The sequence below is a fragment of the Pterocles gutturalis genome, unplaced genomic scaffold (assembly GCF_000699245.1).
Source record: "Pterocles gutturalis isolate BGI_N339 unplaced genomic scaffold, ASM69924v1 scaffold9262, whole genome shotgun sequence".
NCBI lineage: Eukaryota > Metazoa > Chordata > Aves > Pterocliformes > Pteroclidae > Pterocles > Pterocles gutturalis.
In genome coordinates this window covers 7,999-22,108 of record NW_010110186.1, presented here as the reverse complement: position 1 = coordinate 22,108, position 14,110 = coordinate 7,999, and the positions used below count along the sequence as shown (strand labels likewise).

The following is a 14,110-nucleotide window of genomic DNA, read 5'->3' as shown; positions in this document are numbered from 1 at the left end:
ACACCGAGCAGGAGCACTACTGCCTCTGGCTCTGTGCTTCAGCCCGCTCTGTCCTCTCCCCCTGCTCGGGGACCTTGGCTGGCTCCCAGCACATCTGGGCCTTTGTTTGCTTTCCCATCAGCCAGAACCACAGCAACTGAGCATCAGCAACGCCCAAAGGGCAAACTGACTTCCAAAATTAACTCAATTAACAGCAACGATACTTCATCGTGTATCTCTGATGTGACCGGTTCAATCAGAAACATGCATGTATTTGAAGAAACATTAATTAGATCAAGAAAGCAAGCAGCACTCAATCTTAGGGTTGCAACAGGTCACAGCACCAGAGAAGTTTATCCAAAGTAAGGAGAAAAAGAGAGATTAAAGCCTCAGGCTTTGATCATGGACTATTAGTTTGTAACGCTGAGAGAACTACCCCATGCAGTTAGCACAACCACCACCTCCGCACCTCCCAGCACCACGTTAAAACGCATGCAGCTTATCATTGCAAATGAATTCATTTACCCATGACCAAGGTGGGGAATATGACCTTTTCACGCCTAGTGGAGAAAAATTGAGACAGGTTATGCACACAATAAAGACATTCTCGGGCATAACCCTGGACGCAAGAAATGGGGCAAAGGAAAGGTGTCCAACTAAACCTCACCACACCTCTCCTCTTTGACCTCTGCAGAGTGAGACTCTGCTCCGCACGGGCAGGCCAGGGGCCCAATTTCAGCAACAACCAGCACGCGCTCCAGCGTGACCCAGACAGAAGCCTAGAGCATTGCAAAGCACTTTACAGGACATGGCATTACTCACCTGCATCTGAGCTTCCCTGGGAGAGAGGGAACTGTGGGTGGCTTTTTAATAAGGTTGACGAGGGAATAGAAGATGATGATTTCACAGCCTGATGCATTACAATCAGGGTTGTGGACAGCAGTGGTCACCATGTAAATATACCTACATGCTTCTCAGGACTGCTAGAAGTGGGCAAACAGGGACACTTCTCACATTCAAACTTTAGCTTGTTTTATTAAAACAAAGCCCAACAGGTTCACAAAAATAATCTAAGAACAGACATCAATTACAAGGCCTTTGACATTCAGAAAAAAGCAGGAGGGGAAGAAGCGAATGAGGAGTTAATGCCCCAAGAAAAAAACACCCATTGTTGGCTCACATGCTGTCTCAGCTCTGCTGTTCGAGTGCCAGGCCTCTGTGGAGCCCATCAAGGTCAGAGCCATTTTGTTCCCCAACTGGCTCAAAGTTAACAACGAGTTAAGAACAACTACAACAGCAAAAAATTAGTATCTATCTGAGAACATCTTCAAGTGATGTTCTGCCATGCCCTGGCATCCAGACAGAAGCATCAAGTTTCCGAAGGAACAAGTCTGAAGGAAACTAATCTTACACCAGACTTTGTTGAGCTTTAAAAAAAAAAAAAAAAACAACCAAAAAAACAAGTAGGTAAGTCCTTGCTCTTCCAAATCTCCAGCAGAGCTTCAGCACAAGCCCAGCTGTCCTCCAGGCTTCCCCTAAAGCGATGTCCAGGTAATTTCTCCTACCTCTGCTCCCTTACGCCAGCTCCTGCCTATCACTGTCTTCAGCTGCCAGCTCAGCTCCACTCGGAAAGCAACAAGCAGGTCTTTGATGGGAGACAGAAACTCGTCAAACATTTTAACCAACAAAGGAGCAGAGAAGGAAAGTAAATGGCACTGTAATGATGTGGCTGAGGTACCCCTGTCCCAATCCCACCACCCAACAACTGGCTGTTGTTTAGGCAGCGGCTGCAGATTGGATCAGATTTACAATCACACACGGCTGTTTAAGGCTCCAACAACAATTTGGGGCAGAGAGGAGACTACAGGGGCTGGAGGGAGGGGAGGAGCGGGGAGCAGAAGGGGCACTCCTTGACTCTGCCCCTCATGCCCAGCCACCGCAGCGTGTCCTGGACTCAACGCCCAAGAGCGACGTGTGCCAGCACGGCTGGGAGCCTGCCCAGCCACCGCAGCGTGTCCTGGACTCGACGCCCAAGAGTGACGTGTGCCAGCACGGCTGGGAGCTCGGCTGCTGCTGCAGCGGGCGGGCACGACAGGGCTGACCTCATTTAGGCAGCAGCTCGGTTTAGCTGACATGTGCAGACAAAATTCTCCAGGTTCTACATAGCAGCCACAGAGACATGTACACAGCTTGGCCAAGCCATCACCCCCAGCGTGCACAGACCTCAACAGGGGCAGGAAGGCGAAGCAGGAGCTGATGTAAGGGGAGAGGTGAGCGGGCATTCAGGGGTGCAGAGGAGGGGGACAAGACAGCAGGGCCATGCAGGGCTCTCCAACAACTTGCAGATAAGCACATCAGGCATTTCCACCCCCTTATCTAGATCACTGACATCCTCCAACTCCACTGTAGGCAGGGTTTCTACGCCTTTTTCAGCTACAAACTGCTCCTAACTCCAGGCAGCCAGCCCAGAAAACAAGTGTGATGAAAATCTGGATAATGAAAAGTGACCCCAACTCCACATAGCAATCAGCTTATTTGTCACACCACAACTCAATATAGGCATGCTGCCTCCTAAGAACAGCTATAATCTCTTCCTAGCAACTACCCTGGCAGCTTGTACCTGAAATGCAGCCTGTGCACTGCAAGCGTGAGCACTGCTGTGGTGATGCACGGACCGACATCAGCCCTGCAGTATGGGGACAACCCACAAGTCTGTCTGATATGCACATGACACTGACTTCATTAATTTTCTGAACTCTTCCTTTCCAAAAGCAGCAAACAACAGTGTCTCTAAAAACTCTGAATACCAGTTTCTAAGATGCAACTTGCCCTGCAACCCACGTAGCAACACAATTCAGCTCAAACGAGGATGACTGCAGGCAGCTCAGCTTGTCTGCTCTGCAACAGCTCACTTAATTCTCTAAAATAAATTCTGGATTGAGGAGGTGCTGAATATTAGCATTAAATTGCACTGGCTTGAGGTTTAGCATGGAAGACTACTACCCTGCAGGGAGCACGGAGGGTGTTTTGCCCAGCAACACCAAGCACAGCTCACAATACCACCGTGCTGACACTGGAGGAGCGCTGTGCCTTTTGCCCCCATCCTCAGGGCTCCCCGTACACCCACTGGGCCCTGCGCTGCGAGGGACTGCGTGAATACTGCTTCCACATATCTGAGAGGAAGCTCTGACCACGGGCGAGTCACAGGAGACACATGGGGGAGTTTTTCCTGTGAAAGCAGTTTCTGGCTACAAGGCTGACGCACAGCATGGCCAGCATGGAGGCAGTTGCCCCCTCAATCAGCCAGAATCACACGATTAATGAGGCTTTCTTTTCCCCCGACAGAGGGGGAAGCAGAGCAAACAGGGCACTACCCTCCCAGTGCGTGTTTGCTGCCCACACTCAGCTGTTCTTACCAAGGGAATCTCCAGGTTGGCGGTGAACGTACTTCCCCACGCACAAGCACGCCAGTAACTATAGCAACTCCGTTCAGGAGGGCACGTTCACTAGTGGGTTTGCTGCCTGGGGTTTTTGTATCACCTGAGATGCAGCTGCCAAGAGATTAGGCAGCAGAGGGACATAACAAGCACTGACATCCTACCAGCTAATTGATAATCACACTTGCTTTTCTCTTTACTTTACAGAAATCAGCACTGTCACCTTCCCCATCCCCTTGAGACTTTGGCTCCACAAATTATTTGCCCTATAGAATGAAAGCTGTGGTGGGCTAAAAAAAAGCCAAGAAAAACTTCTGCTCCAAGTAGCACCCTGAAATGCACTCCCCTTTAAGGCAAAAAAATACCCAACTTACCCTTTGTCAAAGAATGAAGTATGCCCTGGATGAGGGTACTTTGTGCCGCTGCTGTTCATCACGCCGCTGTTAACGTTCCCTGAAATGTAGGATTTCCGTGATGCCTGGTCCTTTGCAAAATTTCTGCAAGCAGCTAATTTGGATTCTAAGGCCTGTGAAAGGGAAGAAAAAATAATGTCCAAAAAAAGCAATATCATTAAGAGAGAGTATTTTGCCACTCAAGTTCAGGCTTTGTCATGGCCCCAAGATCACCACAATCAGGACTTCAGTGTGATCATCTTTGGCAAAAACTGAACTAAATGGGAACAAAGCTGTTATGTTCCCTGCCACCCAGCCACAAAGGGAACCCACACAACGAGATGCTGATGCAGACTGCCAGGCACGACTCAGTTCCATTAGGGCTCAGGTTTTAGACCCTACCAACCATTAATTACCTTAAAAAAAAAAAAAAGAAGCCAATTTTTACCACAAGTTACCAAAACCTCTTGTTTCAGCAGCTGGAGTGGAGCTGGCATAAGCTAATCAGAAAATGAAGAGAGAACCTAAAGGAGAATCCTCAAGTTCTAGGAGAGACTCTGTATTCGGAAAGTTGGATTTTTTTCCCCAGGACAATGCCTTCTAGCATGTCTTTCTTAATCTCAGCCTGCAAAACATTGCCAGTTTCTTCAGAACAAGAGGTGCTACAGCCACAGCATAAGAAGGAAAAATCAAAGGGAGCAGCTAAGCCCATCTCCATGGTCTGTACTTCATCTCTACTACTTCCAAGCAAGCCTCGTGAGAGCTTCTTCCCCTATTGCAAGGACAACAGCCTCTGCCTCATCCACTGACTCCTGGTAGGAGGGAGACCAAAATCTTGATTCTCTCCTTCACTTCAGAACATCATCTGCCCTTTCTGCTGCCTGTCACAAACTGAGGCTTAATTTGATGAATATCCATCTGGTCCAGCAGCAGATCTACTCATTATATCCACCCTGTGCACGGGGGTGTTCTCACACTCACAGATGCATGCACTGGAGACAAAAACTCATCCCCCCAAACATGGGGGTTGATCCTGTGCCACGCAGAAAAATATTCCATTAATAAGGTACTGGCATGCTATCAGAAGTAACTGAACACCATACAGTCTTCTAGAAACCCATGTGGGCTTCCTGAGTGACTGTATAGGAAGACATAGATACTGACCTATCTCTCGGTCTCAAAGCACCCATCAGCTGGAAATAGCCAGTGTGATCTGTGCCAAGTGACTGCCCGTCTCAGCTCCAAGCAAGAACACTGAGGGAAACCATTCTGCAGAGAACAGGAGTCTAAGGTTTAGCTGGGGCATCCTATGAGTAGCCAAACCCAAAGAAATCCTGAACATCCTATAATTGTTACTAAACAAATGCACGAGCTGGAATTTTGTCTCGGTGGCAGAGCTTGTGTCTAAGAGCAGGCTGGGAAAGAAGCATGCTTATTTGGCATTTCCTGTCCTTGCAGAGTAATCACAGGGGATTGTGACTAAGCTCCCTAAATCCCCTGCAGACTCTTACTCACAATGATCCCATTTTAAACACGTCACTCCGTCACTCTGGAACCCCTAGTTGTCCTGCTGCCCTTTCAAACCAACTACAGCTCACTGGCTCCACATGCAAGCAGCAAGGTCACATTAAATTTCAAACTTTGCTAAAACAACTGTCCCTACTGCAGCTCTTGCTGTTTCCAGTGTACACCGCAAGAGACAAAGGAAAGCCAGCACCAGAGGGCAGACACCGAGGCTATCCATCCTTCCACTGAAAACGATAACCACTGAGGCACGTCAACAAGCTTCTCACAACTCAGAAGTCATGTCTTTGTTCAACTGGAAAGCCTGGCATCCCAAACAACACTGTAACAGATGCTTAAACCACTTCTTCCCTGCTTACAGTGATAATCCCTTTAAAGGCTCACGCATTTCACTTCCCCATCAACCGCAGATGAGAACACTTGGCTTTCTCTTCATTTATTTTCTCACTTTCTTATGAAAGGTTTCTAGATTTTTTTTTTCCATTTTCAGCACCTGTTGCACATCTCCCCAGGCACATACAGAGACAGCGGCAGCGTGATCTCGGTTCCCCTCCCATGAGATACAGGAACTGTGCAGCAGGCACGCAGAGTCTGAGGTCCAGCTCTGCATCTTGGTCTCACTGCAGACAAAGCTGCAGACTGCATTTAAAGTAAGAAGAAGCAGCTGATGGTGTCTAACCCCACATATCAAAGTGCTTGAGAAACTTTTTACTCCAAATATGAACTTTGTCACCCAAAATTGGCATCAGAACCTTAGTAACATGCTTTAAAAATCAAGATAATTAAAAAAAAATATAACATACTAAACACTGAACGTGGATGATTTGGAAACTACAGCATGTATTCAGCATGGGCGAAGGCCTTGTTGTAACTGTGCACAAGGATGAAAGCTCAGTGACAGCAGCACAGAACTAGGAATACTTCAGTTCAGAGCACTCACCCCCACTTTCCGTAACAGATCTCCCACAATGTTGAGTGCAGATATTCTAGCTGAAGGAGTAAGGGGGCTGGTACCAAATCCATTTGGTATAGCTGCAAACACAGACACATTTTATTATATGCCCCATTTCTCCACGGTTCTTTTTTTTTTTTTTAAACAAATAACTTCCACAGAAAAAGGTAAATCTAAAATCCTACTACAGACTATTCATACAATTACCCCCCAATAACACACAGACTACACGATCACTAGCCATGGAGAAACAAAAAAGCTTAATTCCTGTCCACTGCCCTCTTTCCCATTAGACCTACATGCAGAGTTCACGCACTCTCCAGCTGCAAGGCTGTTGCCTGCATTTCATCTAATCCAGCCAGAGTTTCCTCTGGAATCTACTCTTTCTAATTTGAAAAATAACATACTAATCCTTGTGATTGTCCATAGCCTTCCAGATGGGGCAGGGGACTGGAGTAACATCCTGCTGCCTTCACAGAGGAAACAGGACCCCTGAAACCCATGTCTAGTAATAACAGAGGGGGTCTAGACTGTCAGAATTACTGCCCACCATTTACTCACCACTGCTGCTCCACACTGAAGCAGAAATACCCGTCACTGCACTTCCCTGCAATCCCAAATGTCTCCAGTGCTCTCCTGCAGGCATCTACTGCACTGTGCAACCCTCCACCCTCCCCAAAAGCAATACCGAAGCTTCACTTTCCTTCTTTTCTGTGGTATTTAGTAATTATACTCCTTAAATGCACGTGATGCTGCCCCAGGATTTAATCACACCTTATGCAATGCATGTGGGATCCACATATACCTACATTTACTTCAAGTTCAAGTGTTAAAGCACCTGGTCTGAAACTGTTTGTTAACAAGCTCAACACACTGCCAAACAACTAGACACAGTTCCTAAGAACCTTTTGGGGAAGGAAAACTGTTTTCTGATCCTTTTCCAACGGGCGTAGCTGGCAAGGAGAGAGACGCCTGGACAGCCGAATCCATCTTCTCACAGTCTAGGGTTGGAGAACTGGGCGCTGACTTTCGGGTGACTTCCTGTTGCCTCTCCCGTACTGCTAGCTCTTGCCGTAAGTCTGAGGGTTGAAAGAAGAAAACAACCACACATAGCGGTGACTGATTTCTCTAACAAACACGATCTCTATTCATTTGGGAGGAAGGAGGAGGAGACACTTTGCAATAACCCTATATTAATTGCCTGCTGCTGCCCTTCTCCAGCAGCAAGGACCCCCACCTCTGAGCAGTCCCAGCCCGATACCACCACCTCCTGTTACAGCTGGGAGTAGAGAAGCAGAGCCCTCCCCAGACCAGAGAGCTGTGTGGCCCCAGCGAGCACAACAGGTCACTCGGCCTCAGTAATTTTCCCATCTGTACTGTGACTCCCATGGAAAATGTGTTATAAAAACTGTAGCTGGTCACAAATGCCTGGAGAACTACATTAGTCTCCTGCTCAAACAGAGGTTGGAAAAAGGGAGGAATGACCTATTCTTGTGTTTCCATTTCCCCACGTTATTCTTCCAGTTAATAATCCACAGGACTCCACACTAGCCAAAGACAGTCAAAGGGTTGTATCCACCTTCTTGATGCCTCAACAAGTAAAAGAGCAGACTGGAGGGGCTGGGTAGTCCAAACAACAGGGAAAGAGACTGGAGATTAGGAAACCCATGGTTTATTCTCACCTCCTCTCCAGACTGCTGCTCACCCCTACCTCGTTCCCTCCCATTTCCACACATATTTGCTACAAAGAATCTCCATCACAGCTCAGCAATGAATCTGTAAAATCCTTGAAGGGACTAGACGCAAATAAAAAACACATTACAAGGGGGTTGCTCCTTTTTTGGTAGAGCAACTTAATCTTTTTGAATCTGTAAAATCCTTGAAGGGACTAGATGCAAATAAAAAAACACATTACAAGGGGGTTGTTCCTTTTTTGGTAGAGCAACTTAATCTTTCACAGACCTCTTACTCCCTGTCTCAATCTGGTATAATGAGCAAGAGCAAAATTAGTTGTACATTACGGCTTTGAAGTTATCATAAACATTTAGAACTGATTTAAAGTAAAACAGCACAGCTGAAAAGAAAATCTGTTTGGGCTCCTAGAAGACAAATTGTGGCTGTTCATTCAGAAATGTTGTATTTGAGTTTGACACCGTATCAGTCTTTTTAGAGGCTAGTGTTCCTGCTTGCTGTCAGGGGGAATACCATGTAGCTTTGCTACCCTAACAAATGCTGAAATTTTCTAAATGACTCATCCAAGAAACAAGATGTCTCTTTTACCTCTTATTCCAGTGTTCGAGAACAGTCCCTAGGTTTTGCTGGTTTTTCCAGCCCTAACCCCAAATTACAGTACATGTATTTCCTCAGAAAATACTTAGTCTCCCTTTTCACATTTATTATTATCAAAAACCCTGTGCTTCCAGTAGAGGCTTTCAATTTGTGGGGCACAAACTTGGTTCAAAGAGGTTCACAAGGGAGAACAACAACAACAACAACAATCCCAGTCTGCTGTTAGGTGTGTTGCTTTACACTCAGATCTTGGCCATAACAGACGAATTATTTTAGAAAGCTTCACTTGGGAGACAAAGTTGAAAACCACTAACTCTAAACTACACTGGTGGCAGACATAGGCTTCTGAGCAAATCGTCCCCACTATTAAAGCAGTTTCCACCAACCATTAAAAAAATGCTTCTGCAGCATCTTTAATGTGAAACCCACTGGAGAATTCCCAAGTCCTAATCATGTCCCAGAACACTATCCCAAACATGTCTGATCTCACAGGTCTAACCACAGTCTTTACCTTAAATAAACCAGGAAACTTCCAAGAGGTTTAGAAGGAACACGAGAAAAGATTTAAGTTACTTAACCATTTATAATGTATTTCCCTGACATTTCCTATGCTTTCCCTTCCTATAAAAGGCACTAAACCACAATGAGTGGGAACTTTAGAAACACATTTCCTCGACACTATGACATCTGCGGAACACAGCATTTTTGTACTCACTCGAGTTAAAAATCCTGAATGAATCTGGTATTAATTTTGCCCTACATGAGGAAATTTTTCCTTTTAGCTACACTGGAGCTACACTCTATACAATGAATAGAGAACATACTGTTAGTAGGCAATACCTAACTAACATTACACATCAAGTTCAAGTCTCATTATGTGAAGCTTTCTATGAACATGAGCTTTGGTTGCTACACATCTCCGTTAGCAAGCCAACAACGTACCAAGACACAGAACTAATCAAGCAAGCCATACCTCTTGCTTCATCCTTTAATCTCTGTACAGAAACTAGTAACGATTCCTTGTCATCCAGTTCACTTTCTAAAAACGCATTTCTCTCAATAGCTTGGTTCAGCCTTTGTTCGAAGTCTTCCAATGAAACTATTGTTGCCCTAGAAACAAAATCCAGAATATTGGGTTCTTCGGCTCAGCCAACATAAAAGCGTATTCAAAAACATAATAGAGGAAAAATGTTAGCAGGGTTTACATTCAAGTTAGTCATTTGAAAGCTATGAAAATGCTTCGTAGAAAGGACTAAAACTCCAAAGAAGTGGGGGAATAAGATGAAAAGAACCTGATAGCATCTGGCTCTCAGAGACATACCAAAGAGCTGGGAAAGAGCCAGACCAGTGCACTCATCTCTGGTTTTCCCAAGCCATATATTTAATCAGCCCAATTTAATCTGGTGCTGTACTCTCCAGAGCTCTGGACAGGCAACAGCCCAGCGAGTGCAGAAAGCAGGGCACTGGGATATTACCTAAGACCCAATTCGTTCCATGATTTTAGTGGGATAACTCATGTGTGTCAAAAGTCAGTCATGAGGTTAAGAGCCTTGTGGAAACAAGGCCTCAGCTCTCAGATCTTTTTGCCACATAGCCAGAGGCTCATTCCTGGTCTCACTGAATCAATGGCAAAATTCCCATTCAGCAAAACGGAAGCATGACCTACTCTAAAAATGGGCGTTTCTAACAGCAGCCTGTTCATTTTATGCACTTATACAGGACACATTTGCTCCCTACAGTCATTAAGCTGTTATGCAAGGGAAGAGGAGACTCCTTTGGCCTGTTTTATTTAAAAGGGACTATGTAAAGCATTAGCTTCTTACTTCAAAGGGGCTTTGAGCTACAAGGATCACAAATAGAAGAGTCACCTAGCTGGCAGTATCAAAAGCAGTGCTCCAGCCTGGCTTGCTCTGAGCCTGCCTGCACTGCTTGTTTCTCACAGGAACACAAGTGCTTTGGTCCCCCTTCCCTTCTTGCTGTAACATAATGCTACCAGCTGATGGAGGTGAACTCCAAGGGTAAACTGTGCTGTTCAAAGAATCAAGTGTATTCGGGTTTGTTTGGGGTTTTTTTAGCGTGTATTGTTTTCCCTTTTATAGAGTAATAAAACAATCAATTTGAGTAGCAAAGAAAAGATCTAGTGAAAACTTTAAGGAAAGAAGAGGTTTGCAGCCTTCACCTCTTTGCACGTTCCAAGTCATCGTTGGCCTGCTCCAGCTCCCTCACATACTTATGCAGCTGATCTTTAATGGCCCGCGTCTGGCTCAGGTCATCCTCTAACAAAGACACTTGCTTGTAACTTTGCGCATACTGGTGCTCCAGTTTCTCCTGAAAGAAAGAAGTAGCGAGATAAATATCAGTCGCATACGCTTTCCAAGTCATCAATAGGAAAACGGGACAAACAAAGAAACATACTTGTGGCAGTCTGCTGAGCAAAAGCTGGAGAGGTAGAAGGAATATGTGCTGAACATCAGAACTGGACACAGTATAAAATCACAAACACTGCATTGTGCACAGACATCTTGCCTCGACACAGCTGGCTGCTCAGAGATGCATCCCTGCATCTGTTCCCAACAGCCTGCACTGACAGCTGCTCTGAAGCCTCAAACATCGAGGAAGCCAGAGAGGAACCTAACTGCACAGCCTCCCCTCCAGTGCCTCTCCCTTGACAATAGCCACACTGTTTCCAAAACTTGTCTGACATCTCCATTAGCAAAAACTGAGCACCACTTGAATCTGTTACAAACCTTCCAGGTCCACGAGCTCATCTTTGAAAGACTGGAAGAAATTCATTCCCCAACACACTTTCACCAAAGATAAGAGAATATAGAAAAACTACAGACTTTACAGATATAGCTATGACCAGATATGCAAACAAGTAATTCCATAAACCTCATTTCCACTGGGTAAGTTTCCAGCCTTTGCCTTCACTAAAATAACCCAAGACTACCAAAAATTATGCTTTTCCAAGATTCCAAAAGAGGCAAGACCTTATTAACATAGAAGCATCAATTAAAAGTCACCTTCTGCACATGCAGATCCTTATACAATTCCTGTCTCCACAGATGCAGCTGTGAAGAGAGAACTAAGAGATTCTCTCTGAAAGATGTGCACAAATCACCCATCTTCAGCTTTCTTTAAGGTCTCATAAAACCAAGGAGACCTTCTGGGCAAAAAAACAAGCATGCAAAGAAGGAGGATAACACAGTGGTCTGACAAAACACACTGTCATTGCCTGCCCCGTTGCTATGCTGATGTTGCCTGTGTAACTAATAAAGCTACTACTTGGCAAAGCCTCCAGAATTCAAACAAATGAGCACAAACTCCACAACAAGTTTCATGATGTGAACAAGAAAAATTCTGTCAGAAATTTCCCTGTTAAGTTGCTGGCCTTATTTGGAATACATGCCATATTCCACTCTGGATCTTAAACAGACAGCTCCTTTACTTCATTCAGATATTCAGTGATTGAGAACAGACCAGACAATCTAAAATGAGATCCAAGACATACTTGTAAGAAGCAGCAATGCTATTATAGAAAAGACCTACCTTTAATGTTTCCACTTCATACTTCAGTCTTTGGTTATCTGCTTGCAAATCTCGATTCCTCTGCTCAGCTTGCACTAGCTGTGCCTCCAACTCAGCTTCTAATTCTCTGCTTCCTTCCTGAAATTCAGCCAGCTCTTCACGAGCTTCCTGGAAGCTATAAGGAGAAGATTTAATCAGTTGAAAATCTAGCATCTCCAAAGTTAAAACCAAATCCACAGCTCTTTTAAAATAACAAGCTGAAAAAAAATTTTTTTTGAAGTACTGCAGTATCATCCATAGACCTCTCAGGGGAAAAAAATAAACAGGGAAATAAAGAAATTACATCATTAAGCTTAGCTATAAAAGGAAACTAATTCTCTTACATCAAACAAACAGCTACATTAAATGCATGTGTGAATACAAACTTGTATCAAAGCTATTTACAGGATTCATGGGAGCCTGACAACCACTTTGTACTCCATTAGATTTCACTGCTAGAAGGACAGAGTCAATGAATTAAACAAACATTTAACCTGGTTTTGGTCAAAAACTGTAAGAAAGAACAAGAGTTTCTGGATCTCTGCCTTAGCTGGAAATTTAAGGTTCTTGAAAAGCGTGAAGGTTTGAATCTTAGGGTTACTGAGCACTGCGGCAGGAAGCCAGCACATACCTACCTTACGCTACTGCAAGTTATTAAATACCAGAAGGAGCCACTCCACATACTTTGTTTATTAAATTTGCACCTTTAGCATATGTAATAGCTCAGCTCCTAGCAAGCAGCAGAGAAAACTAACAAGTTATAGAAAACAACATACCCACTGGTGTCCAAGAGACAGAATCTTCTGACACCCCAAACCAGCTTAGGTTTCTCCATGTGGACAGGGCCCCCCACATGCCCACTCCCCTCCCCCAAACAACTCACCAAAATCAAACAAAAAAGCAACTTGCACCTTGGGGTCTTTGGTCCTGAGAGAGCTTTAACTAGCTTCAACTCAACTGAACATTAACATGAATGCAAAGAAAGCTTTCCAAAGAAGATAAACTGGGAGCCTCCAATGCCTCCCACTCCAGAAAAACCCGGAAAAAACCCCACCCCACCACCAAAGAAGCACAGCATTACTCAAGACAACAACTCCTCTTGTCATTTTTGTCATCAAAAAGCTCTGTGCCCCCTAAAAGATGCAAACCACTGGTACAGGCTGGACTACGAGGTACAATACACTTCAGTAAATTGCAGCAGGCGCCAAATCAGCCACTTTTCATACCAGTAATTCAACTACAAGAAGCTCAAGGGAACAGCAGTGATACAAGGCAAGCCCAAAGGCACCTTCTTATGATAAAACATCAAGATACTACTTAAGGCAGCACTTTAATTATACAAAGATGCACATGATCGCAAAAGGGCTCTGCTCTTGCTCAAACATGCTTGAAATATAGCCTGGAGTTCATGGCACAGTAACGCTGGGCAAGAAACACTCGGCTCCCGTGAGGCTGGAAATTTTAAGTCTGGATTTAAAGCTGGAAATACAGCAATTCTTTCTAAAATATCTGATGCCCCACCTTAGTGTAGCCTTGCAGAGATACAGATTAAATAACATTCTGGTCATTAAGAACCAAATCTAGCCTGCAAGTCCACAACAGTACCTTTGTTTGTACTTCAAGGAAAGCTCTTTCCAATATGCAGTTTCCTCCTTTGGACTCGAAAAAGTTGGGATTTCTTCACTGTCCATGATCAATACGACCTGCAGGATACAAACAGAATACACTCAGAAGAAACAGACAGGCAGATTGTCCCCAAAGGTGCTGCTAAGTACTGGGCTTCATCGCCACTGCCTTTCTGACAGCAGCATCCAGACTTGGCACCCACAAGTGGGATGTTAACGATCCCTAACAAGCATCGTTCAGCACAGAGACCTGCTGCAACAAGCAACCAAGCAACGTAATTTTATCCAGCTTCTGGAAATGCTCATGCAGAAGCCTGAAATTAGACCAGAAATAGTGGCTGTATT

At 44.8% G+C, this 14,110-nt stretch overlaps 1 protein-coding gene across 1 annotated transcript; it reads right to left on the bottom strand.

Annotated features, from left to right (window-relative positions):
* Nucleotides 1-496: 496 nt before the first annotated feature.
* NDEL1 (nudE neurodevelopment protein 1-like 1) lies at nt 497-13,845 on the bottom strand. Its single transcript, XM_010073242.1, has 8 exons — nt 13,746-13,845; nt 12,123-12,276; nt 10,753-10,901; nt 9,547-9,683; nt 7,190-7,363; nt 6,273-6,364; nt 3,791-3,942; nt 497-539 (listed from the first exon to the last, which is right to left on the bottom strand). Exons 1-8 carry the CDS (start codon nt 13,829-13,831, stop codon nt 497-499), a joined length of 987 nt encoding a protein of 328 aa, XP_010071544.1. The 5' UTR covers nt 13,832-13,845.
* Between the last annotated feature and the right edge of the window lie 265 nt (nt 13,846-14,110).